The 26,488-nt window shown below is 39.1% G+C and overlaps 2 protein-coding genes across 3 annotated transcripts; both read left to right on the forward strand.

Moving 5' to 3' along the window:
* Nucleotides 1–2,908: 2,908 nt before the first annotated feature.
* LOC130424734 (protein-glutamine gamma-glutamyltransferase 5-like) lies at nt 2,909–8,935 on the forward strand. 2 transcript variants are annotated; one of them, XM_056750632.1, is made up of 16 exons: nt 2,909–3,035; nt 3,276–3,455; nt 3,938–4,097; nt 4,188–4,432; nt 4,736–4,854; nt 5,064–5,192; nt 5,288–5,465; nt 5,617–5,752; nt 5,947–6,050; nt 6,351–6,590; nt 6,667–6,690; nt 6,958–6,987; nt 7,097–7,303; nt 7,497–7,660; nt 7,821–7,957; nt 8,576–8,935. In XM_056750632.1, the coding sequence occupies exons 1-16, from the start codon at nt 3,029–3,031 to the stop codon at nt 8,724–8,726; spliced, it is 2,211 nt and encodes a 736-aa protein (XP_056606610.1). In that variant the 5' UTR covers nt 2,909–3,028; the 3' UTR covers nt 8,727–8,935. The 2 variants fall into 2 exon arrangements, with proteins under 2 accessions (XP_056606610.1, XP_056606609.1); XM_056750631.1 differs by having other exon boundaries at nt 3,938–4,432.
* A 15,279-nt stretch (nt 8,936–24,214) lies between these two features.
* LOC130424200 (uncharacterized) lies at nt 24,215–25,310 on the forward strand. The gene is made up of 3 exons (XM_056749645.1): nt 24,215–24,369; nt 24,499–24,781; nt 24,918–25,310. Exons 1-3 carry the CDS (start codon nt 24,239–24,241, stop codon nt 25,158–25,160), a joined length of 657 nt encoding a protein of 218 aa, XP_056605623.1. The 5' UTR covers nt 24,215–24,238; the 3' UTR covers nt 25,161–25,310.
* Nucleotides 25,311–26,488: the final 1,178 nt, after the last annotated feature.

Below are 26,488 nucleotides of genomic sequence, written 5' to 3' on the forward strand. Positions count from 1 at the left end.
TTCAGCAATATATTATGTTATATATCGCAAGGTGTTTTTATAGTGTAGCAAAAGCTGCACAATCATCTTTTGCTAGACAATAATAACACATTGTGGTTTTATGGTTTGATCTATTTGAACAAACAAAACAAAACATATGTATTTTGAGTTTGTTATAGTAAATTCCTATGGAGAAATCTCTTCATGTGTGTTTAGGTGATGAAATCAGGTTGTGAAATAAAATCTGTAAATCCCAAATCAAATATTTCTTTAGGACATGTGTAAAGTACAAAGAAAGTATAAGCAGTGTTTCAGACAAAAATACTAGACAAAGCATAATTGAATTTCTAAATATTATGTTGTATTTCAACATTAAAACATTGAAATAAATAGACATTTTAGCCTTAGAAACAGTTTAAGCAGGAGATTGTTCTTATTTAAGTGACTTCAAAATTGCCAAGTCAAGGTTGTGAGAAGCAGTAAAAATCTCGTTTTAGGGGAGGTTTCCTATTTGGAATTCATCTTTGATCAAACCTCTTTGTTTATTTCTCCAAGAACATCATACAATGTTGAGAAGATTTTATATGGAAATATGGAAACATTACCCTATTAAGTCATGAATCACTGTATAACGCTGCAGTGTGATGGATGTATGTAGGTTAGCAACACTAAATTACTTGTTTATTAAGGGATGGGCTTTAAACTGGCAGCTGAATTAATTATACAGAGATTTATCTAATTTACAACGTGTACTTACAACTGTTTATAATGCACGTCTGTTCTTTCAAGGTTTACAAAAATGTTTAGTGCATCAGGAGGTTGTAATATTTTTTTAAATATAACACCCATTCCATAAGCTAGTTTTATTTCTCGAACAGTTGGACGGAAGCTTTTTCTGTAAATGCAAGATGTTGTCAGAGTATGGGAGTGACTGAGTGAAACTGTGACAAGTCCTGACAAAACCCCACCCCATCAATACTTAGGTGGTTTCATCAATGATGATAGATGTTCATGCTCTGTGTTTGCTTGAGTAAGGGTGTGTAAAGCCAAATAATTGCCTTGCTGGAGATTAGAAATTCCTGTATATACCAATTAAAGGGACAATAACAATAATGTTATGCCACTTCAAAAAATAAAAAAACATGCTTAAATCAGTAAATGAATGTTGTTTATATTTGATTGTATCATCCCAAAGATTTCCAGGAAATAAAAAATAAATTATAAGGTTTGTCAGGATTAATTGTAACTATTTATTGAAAATAAAAGCAAAGAAATGCATGTTAAGAGAAATTAATAAAAATTGACATTATGAGGTGGTTTCCCAGACATGGATTAGATTAAGACAGGACAAAACCTTAAATAGGACATTTAAGAAGTTTTTACAAAAATGCCTTACAAAAAACATTACTTGTGTGCATTTTGAGAAAAAACAATTGCACGGATGTATTTTTGGATATGTCAGTGCAAGCTCTACAGTTTAGACATCTTTAATGTTTATTTTAGTCTAGCAATAGTCTTTAGCCTGGGAAACCAGACCTAAAATGAATGTCAATGCAAAAAAATTGTACTACAGTATTTATTTATATGCCTATTTTGATTTATCATTTTTATTCCTTGGGTGAAAATGGGACCTGTGTGATTTTTAATCTTAATCATTAAAAAAAGATTCCAGTTTCTGATTATTTTATGTGATTGCTGGTTTTGCGAGCGTCAGCATTATTTATAATTCATTTCTCACTCATAAATTGAATCATTACACATACAGTGCATATTTTTACCAGCTATATCAAGCAGAACTGTTCGGTCATGTTATCGATTTGTAGGCCGACACAGAAGTCTAATTCTGTCTGGGTTCTCCCCGGAATATCGAATGGCATTTTTTTTAATGGATTTTCTTATTAATTAATTATGATGTTTAGTTAATTCAATTCAATTTTATTTATATAGCGCTTTTCACAATGCACATTCTTCCAAAGCCGCTTTACAGGAGAAAATAAGAAAAACACACACAAAAAAGGTCAAACACAGCAAGGGGCATGTTGTTTAAATAACAACCAAATCATTCTAGTAAATAAAGTCTAATAAATGAAGTTGGTTTATTGAGCATATTATGCATTACCTGAAAGCTTGGCTGAAAAGATGTTTCTTTAATTTAGATTTAAACTTGGAGAGTGTGTCAGAACCTCAAACAATATTGGAAAGGCTATTCCAGAGTTTAGGTGCTGTATGAGAAAGCTCGACCCCCTTTTGTGGATTTTAGTTATTCTAGGTGTTATCAAAAGTCCAGAGTTTTTAGATCTTAAAAACGTGATGGGTTGTAATGTGATGGAAGCTCTGTTAAGTATAGGGGCTGAACCGGTTAGGTCTTTATAAGCAATTAAAAGAACTTTAAAGACAATACGATACTTAATGGGTAACGAGTGAAGGAATGATAACATTGGGGTTATGTGATCGCATTTTCTGGACCTGGTTAGAACTCTGGCAGCTGCAATCTGAACTAACTGTAGTTTGCTTTTTGATGATGCAGGGCAACCACTAAGTATTTTATTACAAAAGATAAGTCTTGAGGTCACAAATGAATGAATAATCTCTGCTTCAGCAACACATAGAATATTTCATAATTTTGCAACATTATTAAGATGGAAGGAAGTAGGCTGTTTTTGTGATATTACATGAAATGCTCTATGGAGCAAAAAAACCCAAGAAATATCACCACCTTTCCTAAAACTATACAGTTTAACAAATAATAACTGACTTTTCTACTTTTATAGATGTATGATTAAGAGTGTGTGTAATAGTTTATATCGGAACACTGTACATACTACTGTACATACCCCCCTAAATGCACAATGCTCCTGTTTGTCGGATTGCCTAATCGTCAACTGTGTCGGTTGCATGGACTCTATCATCTGGCATGTTTTTGTAGTAAGTGAATGTGGTTCAACCACTTTAGTGACACTTCAGAAGGGAGGGGTGCGAAAATATTCTATAAAACAGAGACAATAAACGAAGGATCAGTATTAGAAAATAAACAACTCGGTAGAATATCATGGATGGTGAGTTTGACATTCATTTTTATCTATTTATTAACAGTTTTAATGTTTACCAAACAGGACTTTACACAAAGCTGCAAAAAGATGTACTATATAGAAATTCTAAGTAATCTTGTAGTGTTTTAAATTATTATTCAAGATATATGAATAGTACATTTATAATTGCAGTTAATTATTTGTAATTAATATCTTTTTTGTGGCTAAATTCATAGTTCATGATTTGATTTTGTTGATTTTGTGTAGTGTTCAAGTTTAAAAGTGTTGACCTGCAGTCAGCCAAAAACCAGCTCAACCACAAGACCAACGGTCTGAGCTCCAGCACTTTAGTCCTGAGGAGAGGACAGGCCTTCCAGATTCTGGTGAGCTTCGATGGACGGGCATTTGATCCACGCAAGGATAAACTTGTCTTCCAAGTCGTCCTAGGTAATGTTCTGCATCATACTATTTCATAAATGACATTCATCAGTTAGGTTGTTACTCATAGTTAGTCAAAATGTAATTAATTTACAGCATGTTTATGGAGCCCAGAAAAATCAAGTTTATAGCTCATGAATCATTCTTGGGTTTGAACCTAAAACTGTTGAAATTCCAGCCCAGATCCTCACCCACAAAGATGCATTCATCATTCCTGGATTAATGCATTCATTTATTTATTATATGCATCCATAATTATCTCTTCTAATCTCTCGTTTCTGTTTAGAGGTCAACAGTGACTGCCCACGTTTTAGTAGTCATGTTTCTGAATATTTTCCCCATTCTTTTCTTCTTACTTCATAGGTTTTAAAAATAAAAATAAGTCATCAAATTATTTTCATTGTCATTTTTTTTATGTAAAATATGTGCTATTGGGACCCAACTGCTGTGCATCTTCCTGCAAATGGTCTCTCATAATCTCCTCTGTGTAGGTCCGCTGTCTTTTGAACTGCCTCTTTCTGGGACTGGACTGCCTCTTTCTGGGACTGGACTGCCAGGGTCTGGGTCTGGACTGCCTGTGTCTGGACTGCCTGCCTCTGGGTCTGGACTGCCTGTGTCTGGACTGCCTGTGTCTGGACTGCCTGCCTCTGGGTCTGAACTGCCTGCTTCTGGGTCTGGACTGCTTGTGTCTGGGTCCAGTGTCGCTGTATCTGAGGTTGGTTTCCCTGTGTCTGATTCCAGACAGCCTGCACCTGGTTCCGGACAACCTGTCTCTGGGACCGGACAACCATCTACGACTCAATGGAGTGCCACTTTGGAGCGGGGCACCAATCCAAACTCACCTCGCACAATATCTGTCTCACTACTCAGCCCAGCGTCCGCATCTGTGGGAGTTTACACCCTCAGCCTGAAAGTCCAGACCCGCACGAGTGTGAAGACACACTCTCTCGGTCTGTTCACTCTGCTCTGCAACCCCTGGTGTCAAGGTGAGCCTCAACCCCAGTTGTGAACAATTATTCATTTTTCCATTCCATTCGATTTTCTACCGCTTATCCGAACTACCTCGGCTCACGGGGAGCCTGCGCCTATCTCAGGAGTCATCGGGCATCAAGGCATTATTCATTATGATTATTGTAAATTATTATTACAATAAAATAAAAATGTAATATAATTAAAATATTTAAAATGTTATTATTGTAATTATTATTGTAATTTTGTCATTGTAAAATTGTAACGTGGTCATATGTTAAGGTTGTTATTATTTGTAATTGATACATTTTGTGGTGCAGGTGATTCTGTGTTTCTGAGCTCTGAGGAGCTGAGAGATGAATATGTAAGGAGTGATATTGGATTGCTCTTCAAAGGTACATCGAGTAACTACGTCGCTAGACCGTGGTCCTATGACCAGGTGAGCAATGTTTGATCTTTCCAGAACAGTTTAAAATATAGCAAGAATTTTAAAGGATTTAACTGTACAGTTCAATGCTCACTATGTCTTAATTCCTTACTTCTTACCGCTAAAAGAATAAACAAAATTGAGCCACATGTTTGAAAACATTAAAAAGTGTTTTTCAAGATAAATTTAAATATTTAAATGATAATTTCTTATCTTCACAGTATGAAAGGGGGATATTAGACATTTGTATGAAACTGCTGGAGTTGAGTCCCCAGTGTCTAACCAACAAGAGAAAAGATTTATTGAACCGCAGCAATCCGGTCTATATTGGCAGGGTGATCTCAGCTATGGTGAGCATCTCATCTCTTTTCCTCTCCACTGTTTTACGCTCTTCTATTCTTCTCAGTTTTAACTCACTGTTGTCTCTCAATTTGTCTTTGAACAGGTGAACTCTCAGGATGATAGAGGTTTGCTGATGGGAAACTGGTCAGGTGAATACAATGGTGGCGTTAACCCATCAACATGGTCTGGGAGTGCAGATATCCTCAGGAAATGGTCAGAATTACAATTCAGACCTGTTAAATATGGGCAGTGCTGGGTGTTTGCTGCTGTCATGTGCACAGGTAAGACAAACATCAGTTTTACCACTGTATTGTGCAGTCAGACGTACCCCTGTTTATCCGTAGCTTAATACTGATATAGACAAACTGTAATGCATGAACAGCATTCTTGCAGTTGGTTTTCAATCGCAAATGTGTTTTTTTCGTCTAACAGTAATGAGGGCACTTGGCATTCCAACTCGTGCGGTCACCAACTTTAGCTCCGCCCACGACACAAATGGAAACATGGTAATAGAGGAATATTACTCAGAGTTGGGGAAAAAGCTATCTCTTAGCAGAGACAGCATCTGGTGAGTGACATCTTTAAAAATGACTGATGGCACTGCATTATAATCACAATAAATGGATAATAATCTTTTTTTATATATTTTAAGACACTTACTGGCGAATAGTTAATGAGACTAACACCAGTATCTATATTTGTGCTTTTGAACCAAATCCGGTTGTCAATCATGTTTTTATTCTGAGGACCAATGTTCTTCAGGAACTTTCATGTGTGGGTAGAGTCATGGATGAAGAGGCCTGATCTGGGTAAAGAGTACGATGGTTGGCAGGTACTCGACCCCACACCCCAGGAGACCAGCGGAGGTCAGTCATTAAAGTCAAGTTGAACCAGAAGCTGATTGGCCTTACTTCAGTGTTGTAATGTATTTTCAAGTGAAATTAGACAAATAAAAACTTAAAAAAAAAAAAATTGTGGATTGGCACAAATAAATTGTTTACCTCAAAATGTACATTGTTTACTAACAAAGTACGTAATACAATTTTAAAGGAACTTTAACATTCATGTTTTTCAGCAAGAGAATGTTTGGTTCTCCTGTTTGTCCAAATGAAAATCATTCTGAAGTATTTTTCGAATCATATGAATCTTTAAATCTTCTGCTACAGGAATGTACAGATGTGGCCCTGCTGCTCTGAAGGCCATTCTTGACAAGAGGGTTGATGCACAATACGATGTACCGTTTGTCTATGCTGAAGTAAATGCTGATGTGCATACAATGATTGTTCGTGATGGGGAGGTTTTGTCAACCAAGATTGATACTAAAAGAGTCGGAGACCTGATCTGCACCAAGCAGCCAGGATCAATGAAAATGTTAAACATCACCACACAATATAAAATCGAGAGAGGTAAGAGAAACAGAAGACAGATAATTTCTTGCTGTTAATGAGAAAGTTTCAAAACAATCTTCTTGCTTTTTTTCAGTTCTAAAACAACCTGGAGTCGCTAGTAAGTCAGTTCTAATAAAATCTATATCTAAACATTCTTAAAAGAAGGTCAATAGTTGAGAAGTAAAGCTGCATAAAATCAAGACAATAATTATTATTTGCAAATGGAATAAGATTTCAAAATATATTCTCAGTAAAATGTTTAATAATATTTTCTTTTTTACATGCGGTTTTGGTGTAATAACTTAAAAGACACAAAAATATGAAAATGATTTAACTACATTGAAATATGCATGATTTTCATTGACATTACAACATTTTTTTCCAGTAAATTCAATCAGGGAATCATCAAGAGTCAGTAAGTTCTAGCATTTACAGATTTTTAATCATTATAAACACGCCTAACGTTTTTTGTCTACTTGCTTTATAACACAGTGATTTGAATTTTTTGTGTATTTTGCATGTAGTTCCTAAGGATGTTGTTGTGTCTCTGAGTCTTCTGAAGACCCCTGTAGTTGGAGAAAACATTATTTTCAACGTCACTGTCACCAATAATGAGAGCACACACAAAGAGCTTAAAGCGCACGTCAACGCTCAGAACAAAGAGTACAACAGTAATCCCACCACCACCTTCTGGGAGGCTCATAATGACCTGAAGCTCGCTCCTAATGAAAGTAAGATTTCTACAAGAACCTAAGTGATGCTTTAACTGCGTACTACGTACAATGGAACCAAATTTACTTTTAAAACACATGTACGAGAACGTTCACAATTGTAGACCATCCACAAGTGTGAATTAAATTCACCTAGCTGAACGGAGCTAAACTTTGAGTCTGATTATGACTGATTCCTGTTATCTTTCACCAGCTCAGACTTTCAAACACGAGATTTTGTCCAGCGATTATGCATCTAAAGAGGTGAGGGAGGATTATCTGGTTAACCTGGCTGTGGTTATAGAGGACGTGGAGACTCAGAAGAGAACGCTGGCTTCTCAAGAGTTTAATATTATCAGTCCTACTCTCACTATACAGGTATGTCAGCCTGTAATGGACAAACCTACACATAAACTTAACTAGATGGACTAAATAAACACTTATGTCACTGCCTTATGAGGGAGAAAATACACGTTTATTATATAAACAAATGAAAAGTATCAATATCGATTTAGAAAGATCACTGTCATTCTTCCAGATCGCCAACGAGAACGCTGTCGTAGTTAATACGCAGCAAGTTGCCACGGTGACCTTCACGAGCACCTTCGCCATTCCAGTGAATGGAGAGCTTACGGTTATGGGTTCAGGGCTCTTGGAAGAAAAGGTTAAAATCAGGTAGATACAGTGTGTTTTATCATTCTTACTTGTTTCAGGGGTTGCAACTTGCTAAATGTGAAAAGTGACATCAAATACATCAGCATTTATTTGTTTATCAGACAGTTCTATCCAAAGCCAGTAACAAATGAGGAAAAATACTGAAATGCATGCTGTGTCACATACATACTGTGTTTGCGAACAGGGAGAGGTGACTTACATAATGACTTGAGATTGATTCACTGGAAAAATCCAACAGATCGATCTTTTATTTGTGATTCTAGAACTTTGATTGGTTTGAATGGCAGCATTTCTGAGAAACTGTAAATCACACTGTTATTACAAGTGTGTGTGTGTCTGCTTTTATGTGCAAATCACAAAAACTCTGGAGTCATTTAGGATAAACAGAATTGGTCTATTAGATATAATCAATCCTAGATTAACATCCAAAACATCTCAAAGTGTATGTCTCAACATCTCAAGTATATCAGAATTTTTTATTATCTACTACTGTAACATTGTTATGACTTTTAAAACTACAGTTTGAATAATTAAAATGAAATATGAACAATAGTAGTAATATACAGTATGTACATTTTTTCTATCATTTTCAAAATGTTGTGTTATTTTGTCTCTTAGTCTCACACTGAAGCCTGGAGAGACCATGAAAAGACCTGTGCAGTTCACTCCTAGGATGTCAGGTTCCAAGATGCTCCAGGCTAGTTTAGTGTTGACAAACCTGGCCAGTGTCCTCCATGGGTTCAAGACTATCAATGTTAAACAAGCTTGAAGAGGGTGAAAGGTTAATAGATTTATGGGGAAACTGTGTATGAACTCAACTCAGCACATTTATAATCATTGATTTGCAGTGTTTCTTATATTATGTTTATTTAGAACAAACCAGTATTTTTCCTTATTTGTAAGTTAAAACATCTGCTTAATAAATAAATGTAAATGTGAAAGAAATCCTTATATAAAGTAATAATCTAACTATGGAAATGATTCTTGTTTCTTTGTTTAACATGTAATATCACTTTAATTATAATCATTCCTTTAGATAATTAAGAAAAAAATAAGAATTTTCATAATATATAGCCTACTTTTACATATACAATCTGTTACACTATAGAGGGCAGAAATGATGTGTATTTCACGGCATTAGAAATCTGTCTGTCATTAGATACAAATATTTAATCATGATTCATCTCATCCATTTTTATGATTCATCATGAGTTCATATGTGAACATAAAGAATACACCATTCATCTTGGTTAACATGTTTATTATGTCAACATTTACTATATCTAACAAGGTAAACCATTGGCCCTTAAATACAACTTCTCCATTTAAGACAATTTTAACTCAGAAAACCCATTAGCTGCCAATGTCTTGTTTTGAATCTGGCAATCCCATAATGGATGATTTCTTTTAATACACTTTAAGCTTTGGGTGGTTTACTGTCTCAGACAATTTTCAAACATACCTGTGCTGGATATGACAGAAACAGTGATAATCTTTCAATAATGATAGAATATAATCAAGTATATATCCTATTTTTAAGTTAAACAATACCCACACTTCAAAGGTATGGATAGAAAACCAATTCAAGTCAATGGGCAACGCCCACCACCCCTCTTTTGTGTTCTGGGGAAGAAAAAAAGGTTTGAAATGACAAGACAGTCAGTAGAATTCTCATTTTTTATTGAACTATCCCTTTAATTCGATTTGAATGGATTAAAGGGATAGTTTGCCCAAAAATCTAAATTCTGTCATCATTTACTTGCCTTCAAGTTGTTCCAAATCTATTTAAATGTCATTTTTTCTGATGAACACAGAGAACGATATTTGGAAAAATGCTTATTACCAAACAATTCTTGGACCCCACTGACTAATATTGTAGGAATACAATATTATGTTCTGTTGAACACAATTGAAGATATTTCGTAGAATGTAAGACAGCAAACAGTCTTGGGCACTTTTGACTACCATAGTAATTTGTCCTACTATGGGAGTCAATGGGGTCCAATAACTGATTGGTTATAAATTATTGTCCAAATATCTTTCTGTGTTCAACAAAAAATATTAAACAGGTTTGTTACAACTAGAGTGAGTAATTCATGAAAGAATTTTACTTTTTTAGTGAACTATCCCTTTAATTTGATTGGCTATGCTATGCCCTTTTTAGGTGGGCTTCAGCCACCCTGAAGTTCTAGCTTAGCCCCCTTAAAAATTGTGAGTTATTATTTAATTTCTACAGGAATTTGAGATCGCTTTATAGTCCTCTTTAAAGCTCTTAGTAATAAAACAGGAGCAGGCTTCGTTATTTAGTACATTCACATTCACAGCGGCTAAGAATGGAGTGAACGTCAAAGCAGAGGATAAAGGTGTGCGTAACATGACATCTGCATCTTTGCCATTCTTTGTGATAAATGCGTCTTCCATAAAACATTGCGGGAGCGAAACCAGACAATTTCCCATCCACTGTAAAAAAGTTTTGCTTGCTTTCACCTATCTTCACTCACACTGTTAACTAACTTGTTTAACTCCAGCAAAAGGAAAGCATTTCACACCAATGACGACATATTTTAGAAAACGGCCACGATGAAATTGTAGCGCACAGAAATGTGTCATTAAGTGCTGTGTTATTTTTCTGCACCTAGTTATAGAGAGCTGAAGGGTGTTTTGATAGCCCCGAAAAGAATTCCTTGTTCTGAATTCAGGCAGGGATACATATCAGGTTGTGTTCCTTCTACGATATAATGACTCATCAGTTGATTGTGACATTTATCATATGGATTTGAGTCTGTTGTTGTCACTTTGAATTGTAAAAGTTGCAGATTGATCGATTACTATGATGTTAATTTTTAATAACAACAATTCTTTCTTACAGCGGCCGTAACACACGCAGTTTCTGCCAATCTCATACTAATGTTGACTACCTAATGAGTAGTAAGGTAGTCAAGTCATACTTCATATCTTCGAAGAGTATTTAGTTTGATCAGATTTATAAAAGAAAGATAGAGCTGTACGATTATTTCCGAGAGCATATGGCGTGTGCGTGGGGAAGGGGTAAGCTAAACTAAAGCACGTGCGCACCCATTGTCAACAAAATACAGACATCAGTTTCACTCAACAACGCAAGTTTCATGTCAGTCAACTTTTAGCGAGGGGACGGCTCCATATATCCGTTTCAAACGATTTCCAAATCTAGCGTTATATAGTTCATTATATACCGTTTATATAACATTCATCACCCAAATGCAGTGAACAAACAAACAGCTTCACCATACTTCACGAACGCATGCTCTCTCTCTCTCTCTCTGCACACGTGTGAAAGTGACGTGTGCACATGCTCCTTCTCCTGCTCTCCTTGCTGCCGCATGGGGGTGCCGCATGCTTTTCCGAGAGAATAATGCAATAAGGGATTAAGAAAAAACTTTCCGAAACCTGTACGATCGCTTGGGGAGTGTATTGAGCACAGAACTACTACCTAATATGCCCATCGTTTTTTTGAGAATTGGACCATGTTAAGCATGAGACGACAGAACGTTTGTACAACATGTATATTGAAAAAAAAAAAAACATCCTTGGCAGGATTAACAAATAAAAGAAGTGTGTGGCCTTGGGCTGGTAATCGATTAAAAAATTAATAGAGTTCTCTTTAAGAGCCTTCTGCAATACCCGCCCTTAGTCGATGTCCCCGGTCAGCTAAATCACATTAGTATCTTGTCTACAACAGTACAGATTTCAGAAAAAATTATGAATGAAATCTAGATCGGAATGACGTAAAATATTCTGCATGTATGAAAGCTATCCACACATTTTTCAAATCATATAAGTGTGTTTGTCTTTTGAGAAGGACTTTAAACAGACCGTCTTCTCTTACTCTAGTCTCTACCGATGAGTTCAGTATGTGCGTGAAGAGAGTTGAATGTTTATTTAGCACTCTGACAACATATTTTTTTTATCTGTTTGAAGCTGTTAATGTTGGACAGAGCATTAAGTGCACTTGTCTGCACTATTTTCGCTTAACATTAAATGAGAAGATTAGAAAGAGCAAAAAGCGTGTACGAGTCTATTTGTCAGTAACAAAAAATAGAGCTACTTAGTACCTGATCTCCACAGAAATGTCTGTCATTTACACTTAAATGCACAGTATTCTTATGTATTTCTAATACAATTTACTGATTATCGATCTGTCTATCTAAAGTATCTCAAAGAAGTGAGTACACCCCTCACATTTTTGTAAATATTTTATTTTATCTTTTCAAGCGACAACACTAATGAAATGACACTTTGCCACAATGTAAAGTAGTGAATGAACAGCTTGAATAAATTTAGCGTAAATTTGCTGTCCCCTCAAAATAACTGAACACACACCCATTAATGTCTAAACTGCTGGCAACAAAAGTGAGTACACCCCTTAGTGAAAATGTCCAAATTGGGCCAAAGTGTCAATTTTCCAGCACTGCCTTAACCCTCTTGGGCATGGAGTTCAACAGAGCTTCACAGGTTTCCACCGGATTCAGGTTCCACTCCTCCATGACGACATCACAGAGCTGGTGGATGTTAGAGACCTTGCACTCATCCATCTTCTGTTTGAGGATGCCACACAGATGCTCGGCAGGGTTTAGGTCTGGAGACATGCTTGGCCAGTCCATCACCTTTAAGGCTTCTTTTGGGGTCATAACCATGTTGGAATACTGCCATGCAGCCCAGTTTTCGAGGGGAGACTCAATGAACTATAGCTCCACAGTGCCAGCAGCACTCATGCAGCCCCGGACCATGACCCGATATGACGTTGAGCAAGTGCACTCAACTTCTTTGGTCGACCATGGCGAGGCCTGTTCTGAGTGGAACCTGTCCTGTTAAACCGCTGTATGGTCTTGACCACTAGCTGCAGTGCAGTTTCAGGGTCTTGGCAATCTTTTCATAGCCTACGCCATCTTTATTTACAGCAACAATTATGTTTTTCAGATCATCATAGAGTTCTTTGCAAGAGAGTTGCCATGTTGAACTTCCGGTGACAAGTATGAGAGAGTGTGAGCAATAACACCAAATTTAACACACCTGCTCCCAATTTACACCTGAGACCTTGTTACTCCAAAGAATCACATGACACAGGGGAGGGAAAATGGCTAATTGGGCCCAATTTTGGACATTTTCACTTATAGGTGTACTCACTTTTGTTGCCAGCGGTTTAGACATTAATGGCTGTGTGTGTTGAGTTATTTTGAGGGGACAGCAAAATTACACTGCAATAAAAATGACTACTTTACATTGCAGCAAAGCCCGCCCTCTGTTCGTTGTTTGGACGGCTGGTATGAAGCCGGAGATAATATGGGAGCTGGTTCGCTATATCAGAGTACTGAAGCAAACTGAAATTGAATGGAAGTACAAACTCGGATGTAGTCAGCCTACAGATAGCCATAAGCAAGCAGAAAATGGGGGATGTCCAGGAAGTGAATTTTAAGGGGGTACTATTCCCAGCTAAAAATAGAAGGTATTCATCTTTCATTTGAGAAATTGACTTTTTCTAAAATACTTCCAGTGTGACATTGCTTTATTATCACAACAAGTTTTCTAATGTTATAAAACTGAAAAGATCTACTTTGACAATAGAGGGCAGAAATTATTTGTGTTTCAAAGACTGTATGTGACCAGATTGTAAATAGTAGATGGATGTAATGACAAATATTTTCACTTTTTCGGGATAAATTTGACTTTAAGCCATAAACATTTGTACAGTGATATTATGTGTAAAAAGAAAACAGAAATCATACTTTGTATTTTATTTAAAATCACTCTGCACGTTTACATTTATTTATTGAGGAGATTTGATTCAGAGTTTATGTAATGAAGAAAGTATAATTTTCAGGCTTTTTCCTAAAATAAAATTGTTTAAAGTTCCCATAGTTAGTTTAGTACTTCATATTAAGATTTTTTTCAAGTTTATATTTACTGTATTTATTTAGCAGATGCGCTTGACTCACAAATAACGGAAACTTCAATAAACGAAAGCTCTCGCGCAAGTTCTATCAGGAAGACTCCTCACATCATAATTAATTACCGGTTAGCCTATCATCTCTCAGCACGTAGTATATAAGGATGGTACTTACCCTCTCTTTCATTCGCAGAAACTAACGCATGTGTGACATAGTGGCCGTCGTAAATTAAGCAAACCAATCGTGTTGAAAAACATCTAGTCGATTGCGACTTCACAGATTATGATGACGACCCACCTCCTACTTCCCCCTCAAACGTGCGGCGTAGTTCCCGCATTCAGAACGGGAATTCCCGTGGGCTCAACGGCCAACGGAAAAATCATTAACTTAGAGCCGCAAAGGTATTCCAGTGGATAAAAATATCATGCCGTTGGCTTCTAACGTCTGGGTAAATCCTGCTGTCCATGGACGTTTCGGTAATCTTCACGACTATAGCTCTCATAAACGGGTTCTGCAAAGAGTCCAAGTACTGTCCGAAAACGTTAAAAGTCTAGGAAATATGCTAGGGGTCTTTGAGAGAGTTATCGGGAACCCTGCTTCCAGTTCTGCAACAGGTAGGCCTAAAATATTTGCTTTATCCCCGGATTTTCCCAACCTACTCGAGTCGATAAATCCCTCGACATCCTCGTCTACATCCTCAAACGTCTAAGCGACAGCTCCACCGATGGTGCAGACTTCAACTTTCGTCGAGCAGCTCTGAGCGCTACTCTGTGTATATGTCTACGGCAGAGGCTGCCCAATACTTCGACGGACGATTCGGCCACCGGATGCGGCTTCAGTTTCGCACCAAATATGCTCTAACATCATCGAAGGTAAGGACGGTAATTTAGCTTCCTACTGACGCCTTTACCTGCGTCTGAACAGCAAATGGTGGACTGTGGTGACGTGGCGGTTTTCCTTAGAACTTCAGATTTGAGGCTACAACCCAATCTATCATTTCTGAGTTTGTAAACGCTTTTAGAGTTTACAGAGATATACTCTGCCACAACTTCCCTGGGCGCCGTGAAGAATTAGACACTTATCTTGCAGTGATGGCGGACTTTTATCAGAGATACGGATGCACCATTTTCTATGAATATCATCAGTGCCGGGCCTACCTTATAAGCGATATAGCCAGTTGCATAGGGCCTCCTTGGCCACTAGAGGGCCTCTGCCGTGCGTGAAAATTGAATTTACATGCTATTCATGTCAGTGTCAATCATTATGTGCGTTAACTTTAAACTGTGCTAAGATTAAAAATGGAAATTCGGCACTATCAGTCTGGTGCAGAGAAGAGAAAGAGGAAAGAAGATGAGGATCAAGAATAGGGTAAGTGTGTATCATTCCCTGGATTCGAACCCACGATGTTAGCGTTTCTGGAGCGACGCTCTGACCCCTGAGCTACAGGAAATGTAAGGGTCTATACAATTCAATTCAATTCAAAACTATATAGCGCTTTTCACAATGTGTATTGTTTCAAAGCAGCTTTACAGGGGAAAACAGGAAAAACAGAAGAGGTAAAACACAGCACAGTGCATGGTATTTATACAACGAATAAGATCATTCTAATAAATAATATCTAATTTCTAAATAAATAAATGTAGTTTGTTGTGTGCATTAGATCATGGGGGACCTCATTTTGTAATCCGTTTAGAGCCTCAAAATGCAAGGGACGGCCCTGAATATCATAGTTCAAGTTCCACTAAATCTGCTTCATTCGTCTCATTGCTCAACTCATGGCTGGCTGGTCCATCATCGACACAGTTACTGGTGCGTTACTTCGGCCGTCAGGAAACTTTGACCTGTGTCGTATGCAGCTCTCACCGACACTCTGCCTCGCTCTGCCCTGAAACTCTCGCGAGTCAAGGTCATGTTGCTGTCCATGGTGATGACCCTGTAAGCCCAGCCTACGACAATAGTAGGCAACCCCATTCAGCCGAGCAGGCTCTGGTAATACGTTGGGGAAAATTTCATACGTTGGGGAAAATGTTTGGCTCGTGCAAGCCTATTCAGCCGTGGAGGCTCTGGAAATATGTTGGGGGAAAATGTGGCTTGTGCAAGCCCATTCAGCCGGAGCAGGCTTCAGGTAATACGTTGGGGAAAATGTGGCTTCATGTAAGCCCATTCAGACCGATCAGGCATCTGGAAAAACGTTGGGGGAAACATTGGCTTGTGCAAGCCCATTCAGCCGAGCAGGCTTCGGGTAATACGTTGGGGAAAATGTTTGGCTCATGTAAGCCCGATCAGGCATCTGGAAATACGTTGGGGGAAACATTGGCTGGTGCAAGCCAATTCAGCCTGAGCAGGCTTCAGGTAATACGTTGGGGAAAATGTTTGGCTCATGTAAGCCCATTCAGCCGATCAGGCATCTGGAAATACGTTGGGGGAAACATTGGCTGTGCAAGCCCATTCAGCCTGAGCAGGCTTCTGGTAATATGTTGGGGGAAAACGTTTGGCTCATGTAAGCCATTCAGCCTGATCAGGCATCCGGAAATAAGTTGGGGGAAACATTGGCTTGTGCAAGCCCATCAGCCTGGGCAGGCTTCCGGAGAATTTGAAGGCTTTTAGAAGCCCAATTAGCCGGTGCCCACCATCAATAGAAGGCAGGTATAATGTTACTTCATATTTCAACCATGGCTAACCGACACTTACTTTCTCCTTTAGGAACTGCAAGGAGACACATCATCCGGTGGGTTGATTTCGTTTACTTCTCTTTTGGGGTAGGCTCCGCCCCTGCCTTATCTTCAGGCTGGAACATCGGAACCATATTCCATGATTCATTCATTGGACGGGGCCTATGCCCAAAGATCTTAATATTATGTGTAATAAATATTATCTACCGTTCTATGTTTCCTGAGTCTTTCTGGTAGAAATGAAAGCTCTCGCGCAAGTTCTATCAGGAAGACTCCTCACATCATAATTAATTACCGGTTAGCCTATCATCTCTCAGCACGTAGTATATAAGGATGGTACTTACCCTCTCTTTCATTCGCAGAAACTAACGCATGTGTGAAACCTCCATCCTCCCCACCACCACCACCACCAGGTCAGGGTCCCGTCCTCAGTCCGGGGGTAGGCTCCGCCCCTGCCTTATCTTCAGGCTGGAACATCGGAACCATATTCCATGATTCATTCATTGGACGGGGCCTATGGCCAAAGATCTTAATATTATGTTTAATAAATATTATCTACCGTTCTATGTTTCCTGAGTCTTTCTGGTAGAACTACTGTTTTATACTAAAGAAACACAAATGTAAGGAACACTGCAATACAAGGAAAACAAATCTTTTGAAGCCAAATTCACAGGCGGTTTCCAAATTCAAACTACATCAGCCTTCAAGCCTGTTTAACATTGATGGTCATTAACCCATGGAGAACGGTGGGCATGTTTGTCAACACTAAACTAGCCTGGAGCATCCTGGAACCTGTCATCCTTGGAGTGAACTGAACGGGTCTTTTCATGGTCTCTCCAGGATTCAGGGTGACACTGAGAAACAAGAGAACACAAATTTATTGAATTTAGCATATACTACTACTTTTGCTTATATTTCACTTTAATGATTTGAACTACATTAAGCTTGAAAAAGTTATAGTAATAGAAAATATAAATTCAGATATTGTTGAGATGACAAGATACACACAGAGTTTTGGATGTTATTGATGGTGTATCTAATGGAGATTTCTGTTTAATCACTCTTGTGACTTGAATATAACATACACACATGCAAAAAGTGTAATTTACAGTTTCTCAGAAACATTTGGATTCAAGTGTGCCAATAAATTACTATTTATCACAGTTCATCGGTTGAATTTTTTCATGAGAATCAATCTCATATCTTTATGTAAGACACCTGTCCTTTATATGACACATGTGACTTTGAATAAAAGTCTATTCTGAACAAATAGAAGTTGGTGGCGTAGCCACGTTGTATGCCGGGTGCCACCCACCTAAAAATAAATGCAGAATTATTTTTTCTAGTTTTAATTTTTTTATTCATTAAATGGCTTTCGTCTTTAAATGGGTTAGAAGTTTACCTCGGTTGGTGAGATAAGCCGCAGTTCCATGCGTTACTGTAGTAACTTGCTATTGAGAGCCTCCATGAATGAGTCAACAAAGTTGACACAACTCTCTCTTTTAATGGCTCTGGGACTGCCAACCAATCCGCAAACAGCTGCTGACTGTGGCGAGTTTCGAGGAGTTTTTACCAACATGAACAGTTAACTGCATGTTTTGATGATCACTGAAAGACTTAATAGCCTTTTGTTGCTGATGTTTGAATGAGAACTCTGAGTTTTCATTCAAACATGATGCGTATCTTTTCAAAGTTTGCAATAACAGAAGGAAAACCTAATGTGAAATTGGTGGTTTTAATGTTCGCCATGTCAGAATTTATTTAGCAAATGCGTTTTCATCGCAGGTGAGCCTTAGTTTTACAAATCAGTTTTACACCCAGTCTATAATGTAATGTTAGATTCTGCGCCTTTACAGAAGCAGGGCCACATCTGAACCATCCTGTAACAGAATGAGGGATTCTTCATTTTTAAATTATTCTTCATGAGGATTTACATTTAAACAAACCAAAAACTTCCTGCAGATAAGACAACAGCATGGCTAGTCAATAGCACTCGTTGTGTCTACAGCCTGACAAAGCATGGTACAAAACAGGGTGATGGAGTCAAATCCCAGGGAATCCATGGACGGGTAGAAGGTATGTGCCAAATGCAATGTCAACTTTCAACTGCATGGGGTTGCTTTAATGCATTACAGTGTTACAATTCCAAAAGTGCATTTGTCAACACAGTTTGAGTTTAATGATCTCAGTTTGATGCAAGTCAAAAAGAAATAGCAATTGAAAAGTATTTTTTATTTGATTTAACTACAAACATGATAGTGAGCTACTCCATTGTCTAACGTTTCATAAAAATGCATGACTGACCTGCACTGGTCTCCTGGGGTGTGGGGTCAAGAACCTGCCAACCATCAAACTCATGTCCCAGATCAGGCCTCTTCATCCACGACTCTACAGTACGCTATTGAATATGTAATTAGTAACTGGTAACTTTTTTAAGAGTGACCTGCCCAACACAAACCCAAAACTAGCTGAACCCACACTTTGACCTGCCATAGGTATCTTTCAAAAGCAAGAGACCTTAGAGGCAAGTAGGCAAGATTCCAGGACTTAAGTTTAACAATTGTGTGTTGAAGGATGCACCGAGTTACTAAAGACATTTGTACATAGTTTGAAGTATAGAGTACTTTCTTTCTTCACACTAACACTACACTTTTATGCACAAGCTCTCTGCTATAATCTTGATTAATCATCATTTGAGATATGAGAACAGTTGAAGTTAGTAAATTGGACTGAAATCCGGTCCAGAGCATTTGCGGATGTGTTCTCGCTCCTGCCTGGCCAAAAGAAGTGGTTCAGACAGAATTAAGCGCCATGCTAGGTATGGGAGTAAGTCCAGCAGTGATAGGGTGAGCCCGATACTTTTGGTACCTAAAACGGACGGCTCAGTACCATTCTGCGTGGACTTTCACAAGGTGAATGCTGTGTCAATGTTCAATGCATATCCAATTCGTCAACCCGCAGCATATCCAATGCCGTGGGTTGACGAATTGCTTGAACGGCTAGGTTCGGCTCGTTTTTATTCGACACTGGATTTAACAAAGGGCTATTGGCAGATCCCCTTATCTCCTTTATCCAAAGAAAAGACCTTCATCACGCCGTTCGGATAGCACCAATTTGTCACCCTTTCCTTCTGCTTATTCAGAGCTCCTGCCACCTTTCAGTGTCTCATGGAATGCATACTTCGGCCGCACGTGACATATACCACTGCTTACTTGGATGACATCATCATCTATAGTAATGAATGGCAGAGGTATGCAGCACCTGACAGCGGTCCTGAGTTCACTGAGAGGAGCTGGGTTAACGGCTTTCCCAAAGAAGTAGAGTATTCTGAGTTATTGTCGAATTAATTGGCGGCTTGTAATTATTTGTGTTTTTCCCAGCCACGCCGACCCTGTCTCCGTGCTTCCTTACTTTGAACCTCGTTAAATACACATATACAGTAAGTGTATTATATTAGTTCACCAATATTTATACTTTTATGGCCGATTCTGCAATATGATGATTTGAAAGATAAAACACTGAGGGCACATGATTTTCTTGGTGTAAAATATATAATGTTTGTAGCTACATCTATGTATTCTGTCTACTCATATTTGGTCACAACTATTGTGTGTGGTTTATTACAATCTTTAAAGTAACAGTTTCTAAATGATGTGGTTTATTACAATCTTTGAAGTAAGAGTTTCTTAATGGTGTGGTGGGTTACAATCTTTGAAGTAAAAGCTCTAATGGGCTTTTACATAAATGTTTACCACTCTTCTGTTTCCTTTTATCTGCTGCGTTCTGCTTTGTTTGGAAATCATTCTATATGAATTATCTTATATTTAAATTATATGTAAGGATTTACTGTCAATTTTGTATTCATAAAACAAGCAACTGAATATTGTCTATCACTTTGTCAAAATGTTAATTTCTAGGCATTTAAAAAGTTTTGACGTTTCACTCGTGCAAACAAACACATTATGAATTAAATATATTAAAAGCTGTATGAGGTCAGAGCCACATCAGGTCGTGGGAGTTGGGAGATTTTGGGCCCATTTTGAAGCTTGTTGCAACCGGCATTATCCAAAAGAATTCTTAGTTGTGTAGTATGCCAAGGATTATTTGATTGCTTCCCTGATTTACAGTTACTGCCACCCCGATCACACTTTCATTAGGCTGTCTTCGATGGGATACCTTCAGTAGCCAATGAGATATGGCTATTGCTGCATGCTTTATAGCTGAAACGTACACAAACATGTCACAAAAGTGCCATTTTTGTTTAAATTGCCATTACGTCTGTGCTGATTGGAAGTGATCTGATGTGCTAGCAGTTCTCAAGTTTACTGAAACAGCAGAGCACATTTCCAGCCATATCAGTGCAATGTGAAAGTTTTTTTCAAATGAATTCTATGAAAAATGATTTAAATGCTAAAATACTAAACATATTCTCTTTTTAATACAAAATGAATTCCCTTTCTGTCGGTCTCTCGACGTTGTGTCGAGAACGACAGATGGGGGTTCGCCCTTGAGAACCAATCAACTCTGACTACTATAGAAAAGGCCAATGAAATTTGGCGAATGAAATTTGCATGCCGGGCTCCGCCCCCGGATATCCGGTATAAAACGAAGCCGGCGTGCATCACTCACTTACCTTTTGTTCTTCAGAGCCTTCGCTCATGAATACGAACAGAACGAATTCAATGAATTCATCTTCTTCTACATTGCCGGATCTACGACGTGTTGCAGCGGATCGTCCCTACCTGCAGCGACCTTCCCCTGGGCGTCTCGGCGGTTCCGGAGGTGTTAGAGATTTTTTCTAAAAAGTCCTTTTCAGGACTGACTGAGCAATCTCAAGCGCGGCACGTACCGCTGTTCTCTTGGGTGCGGCACCCTCATCGAGGAGGGGGATGGACACGATCGCTGCGTTAGGCGTCTGGGCGTCCAGCACGCTGAAGCAGCGTTCGTTGAAATTTCATTCGCCAAATTTCATTGGCCTTTTCTATAATAGTCAGAGTTGATTTCTCAAGGGCGAACCCCCATCTGTCGTTCTCGACACAACGTCTCGTTCCCTCCATCAGGGAACTGAGGTTACATACGTAATCAAGACGATTTCCATAGCACTTATTCCATTAGAAAAGTTAAAAAAATCTAATTCTTTGACTGCTCCTTGAGAAACTCATTCAAAGGGGAAAGTGATACTGTTAATAATCTTTAATAAAACACAATACAAAACACTAATGTTTTATAATATTTAATGATTTACTATAAAAAATAATTTGAAAGATATGGCAGTTGTTTTGTGTGATCTTTTTGCAGAGTTCTAGATGCTTTTATAACATTTTCACCAGTAGATGCCGCCAGCATACAGTGTTTTTTTTTAAAGAAGCTTGTAACCTCCCCAACTCTGCAGACCAACAGCGGGAAAAAAATCTGAATATCATGTCCACAATGACCTTTAAACAGGTCAACAATATTTTAAGAAAAACATTTTTAATATAGTGACTTTTTAGATTTCGTCGAGGATTTACTTTCAGAAATTTGTGTCTCATTTTGATTTTTTTTAAATGACTCAATAACAAAAATTCTATCTTCATTTACTCATCCTTCAAAGAAATATAGCTCACAGATTTGGAACGACTGAAGTTAATGATGACAGAATTTAATTTTTTGGTGTAATGTCCCTTTAAGACAAACTGACAGCACTTCAGGCTAAAACTAGAAAACTATGTAATGCTTTCATTAATAGCACTTAAAACTCTGAGCAGAATAAAGTCCTAATCACCACCTTACAACAGAAGAGATGCTAGTAGGAATGATAATACCTAGTTGTGCAACAACCCCTGGGCGTGAGACACATGCATTTCAACCCGTTCACACGCTCACAGGCCACACCTTGTATTTCTCACACTGAGAAATTTCCAAAAGAACGCCCACGAAGAAGGCTGTGTCAAAATTACATTATTTCAGTTTTCATAAGCCTTCCCCTGAAGCTACTGTAGCTTCGGGGTGACGCTGCAGCAGGTGTTACAGAAAATGAGGCCGACAATGCTCATGCTACGCAGGGTCCCGCTCCGTGCGATAGCGGTTTCTCTGTTCGGCGGTGTTTTATAGTTCTGCAGAGATGGTGGTCTAGTGGGTTAAACCACTGAACTGGTAAATCAAAAGGTTGCTGGTTTGATCCCAGCAGCCAACACCAGTGTGTCCTTGAGCAAGACACTTTACTCCATGTTGTCCCTGTAATAAGTGCACTGAAAGTCGCTTTGGATAAAAGCGTCTGCCGAATGACTAAATAAACATAACTCACCCCCACTTTAAAACCACTGCGTATTCTTTAATAAAATGGGTATATTTGTTATAATTAACAAAACTGTTAGGGGATTTTTGCAATAATATATTGTATCTTGCCTACCTAGCCAACATCACAAACGTTAGTTTGTGTGTTGAATCAATAAATGAGGGATAAATGGAGGGATGACTTATGCTACAATGTTTATAATTGTTTTAGATGATAAGAAATGAGAACTGCTGTCCAGCCTTGGGAAAGTCAGTCTAGAGACAATGCCTACAATCTATAAGTACAACGGGTGATAAAATTGCACAAATCTTTATTTTTAATTATTAAAGTTCACTATCAATGTCAATACAGTTTTTCTCAAATGCTAAAACACAAAAGCCAATCCTCTAAACCAAATGACCAGTTGTCTAAACACATTTACCAAATCTAGCCATCATTTTCCAATACCATAAACACATTTCACATGAAGACACAATTCACAAAACACAATCCTCCGTTCTCATAAATCTTAGCACATTTTCCCTTGCTAAAACACAAGTTGCAAAAGAACTCTGCTCATATTCTCAAATGAAAGCTCATGTGATGCAAAATGCTTGCCACAGTCAGCAATATTTGAACACAATGAACACACCTGCCGTCAATCATTACACACAACGACTCAAAATTGAAGACACTTGTTGCTAATGCTGTGACCACATGTATAAAAGCAAGTTCAGAGTGCACAGTTTGCTGAAGATTCCAAACCAACACAATGGATGAAGGCAGAGTCAGGGGAAGAGGAATTCGAGTCAGAGGAGGGAGAAGAGCTGGCCATGGAAGAAGAAGAAGAGGAGGAGGCCAACAAGGGAGAGGAGGAGGAGGCCAACAAGGGAGAGGAGGAGGAGGCCAACAAGGGAGAGGAGGAGGAGGCCAACAAGGGAGAGGAGGAGGAGGCCAACAAGGGAGAAGAGGAGGAGGCCAACAAGGGAGAGGAGGAGGAGGCCAACAAGGGAGAGGAGGAGGAGGCCAACAAGGGAGAGGAGGAGGAGGCCAACAAGGGAGAGGAGGAGGAGGCCAACAAGGGAGAGGAGGAGGAGGCCAACAAGGGAGAGGGGGAGGAGGCCAACAAGGGAGAGGAGGAGGAGGCCAACAAGGGAGAGGAGGAGGAGGCCAACAAGGGAGAGGAGGAGGAGGCCAACAAGGGAGAGGAGGAGGAGGCCAACAAGGGAGAGGAGGAGGAGGCCAACAAGGGAGAGGAGGAGGAGGCCAACAAGGGAGAGGAGGAGGAGGCCAACAAGGGAGAGGAGGAGGAGGCCAACAAGGGAGAGGAGGAGGAGGCCAACAAGGGAGAGGAGGAGGAGGCCAACAAGGGAGAGGAGAAGGTCCAGGAGGGAGAGCAAGACAACCTCGCACCATCATTACGGACGAGATGCGAGCAACAGTCAATGACCATGTCATTGTCCATGGCATGACAATGGCTGAAGCAGGACTAAGAGTCCGTCCAAACCTGAGTAGGTTCACCGTGGCCACCTTTATCAGGGCATTCAGACAACACAACAGGTATTGTACTCTATTGCTTTCTTTGTCACAATACAATTTAACAAGCCTGTGAAGTAGTCTATTGGTTTCAAATCAGTTGTTACTGTGTTGTAAAACATGTCAATTGACAACACATGTTTCTTTCTTTAGAGTTGAAAGAATGCCACATAGAGGTGGGAGGGTTGCCATATTTACAGCAGCACAAGAAACCCTCATTGTGGATATGGTTCGTGAGAACAACCTCATCAGACTCCGGGAGATCAGAGACAAAGTCATTGCCGATAATGTCAACTTTGAGAGCATTGATGATGTCAGCTTGGCCACAATAGACCGAGTTCTCCGGCGCCAAAAGATGCGGATGAAACAGGTCTATAGGGTTCCCTTTGAGCGCAACTCTGCACGACACAAAGACCTACGTTACGAGTATGTGCAAGTAAGTATACATCCATGTTCACAGTACAGTTAGTGGATATACTGTGTTGCTCAGTGGCCTACATTACTTCTGGACAATACTGTGCTACCTGATTGACTGTTGTTCTTAACACCTGTGCACTTTCACATTTTCACAGAGGATATTACAGTTGGACGCGATGGCCAGACCTCATGAGTACCTCTTCCTGGATGAGGCTGGCTTCAACCTGCAGAAACGAAGGCAAAGAGGCCGTAACTTCATTGGGCAAAGAGCCATCACTGAGGTTCCTGGCCAACGGGGGGTAATATTACTCTTTGTGCGACCATGGGTTTGGAGGGGCTTGTCCACCGGCATGCTGTCCTTGGGTCTTACAACACCCAACGTCTCCTCACCTTCCTAGAGGAGCTTAAAGACATCCTCCTGGACCGCCAACAACACCATCCTGGGCCCGCACATCACATTTATGTGATCATTTGGGACAATGTAAGCTTCCACAGAACAAACCAAATCAGAGAGTGGTTCACCACCAACAGTAACCACTTTTTAAACGTCTGTCTGCCACCCTACTCCCCTTTCCTGAACCCTATAGAGGAGTTCTTCTCATCGTGGAGATGGAAGGTTTATGACAGACAACCATACACTAGAGAGAACCTCCTAAGGGCAATGGAGCTGGCCTGTGTTGACATCCCAGTGGAGGCCTTCCAAGGATGGATTCGCCATTCCAGGGCGTTTTTCCCGAGGTGCCTGGCAAGAGACAATATAGCCTGCGACGTGGATGAGGTGATGTGGCCCGATGCAGCTCAGCGGCATGATGCCGCACAGTGATTGTGGTGTGAATAAAGTAAATAAAAAAACTTCACACCCTGATCATGTTTTCAAGAGTATTGTTGTGTGCAATAGATTCTGTCTTTGCATTGAGTTGTGTTACAGTATTGTACATGCAGAATTTACAATAGACTTATACTCTTCATATGAAACTCACAAATCTAAATGCCTAATCCTCTGCAGAGATCTAAGAAGATCCATTACTGTAAAGTTTCTAAAAATATGCATTGGCAGTTATGAAACAAAGAACCTTCTCACAAATTGAGCATTGTGTTTTCAATTGTTTTGCTGTAGTGTGTAATGATGTGTATAATGTTTACATTTTTGAAAGCTTCGAGCTGCTCTTTTGGTGTGAAAGTTTGAGTTTTGAAGTGGGAAGGTGTGGTTGTGTTTATGTAGCTTTAGAAAAGGGTGTTGTGTTTAGACATTGGGGAACATGGAGGAAACGTTTGTGAAATGTGTTTTAGCATTTGAGGAAAAACTGTAATAGGCGCAACTTGCACTCATAAGTGTGACCCAGTGTGTGAAAACTAGGCAAGAAATCTAGTTATTAGTGACGAGAATCAGGTCTAAGTCAGTCAAACTGTAACTAAATTAAAATCTAAAGATTATACTTTACTTTCACAGGTTATTCTTAACATTATCTTAGTTGCCCTGCTGAAAAAATAATGGAAGGCTAAAATGTTACTATTTACTGGCTGAGTAGACTGACAAAACTAGCAAGTTCCCCCAGCTGTCACTGTCTTTTGAATTAATCTTTCAGAATCCTTTTGATTACATATAGAGGCATACTCTATGCATTCATCAGTGTGGTGGTGCTCATGGGTTGTCAATCTGGGAACCGCTGAGTAGGATGAGGAATAAGGTGTGGCGAGCAAAGCACGAAAGAAACAAACAATTGAG

The sequence above is a fragment of the Triplophysa dalaica genome, chromosome 6, assembly GCF_015846415.1.
Source record: "Triplophysa dalaica isolate WHDGS20190420 chromosome 6, ASM1584641v1, whole genome shotgun sequence".
NCBI classification, from domain to species: domain Eukaryota; kingdom Metazoa; phylum Chordata; class Actinopteri; order Cypriniformes; family Nemacheilidae; genus Triplophysa; species Triplophysa dalaica.

Coding starts and splice junctions, on each gene's coding strand:
- LOC130424734 (XM_056750631.1), top strand. Junction 6,051..6,350: donor ACCCCAGGAGACCAGCGGAG/GTCAGTCATTAA, acceptor CTTCTGCTACAG/GAATGTACAGATGTGGCCCT. Junction 6,691..6,957: donor AAAACAACCTGGAGTCGCTA/GTAAGTCAGTTC, acceptor ATTTTTTTCCAG/TAAATTCAATCAGGGAATCA.
- LOC130424200 (XM_056749645.1), top strand. CDS start 24,239: ATGCGAGCAACAGTCAATGACCATGTCATTGTCCATGGCATGACAATG. Junction 24,370..24,498: donor GCATTCAGACAACACAACAG/GTATTGTACTCT, acceptor TTCTTTCTTTAG/AGTTGAAAGAATGCCACATA. Junction 24,782..24,917: donor TACGTTACGAGTATGTGCAA/GTAAGTATACAT, acceptor ACATTTTCACAG/AGGATATTACAGTTGGACGC.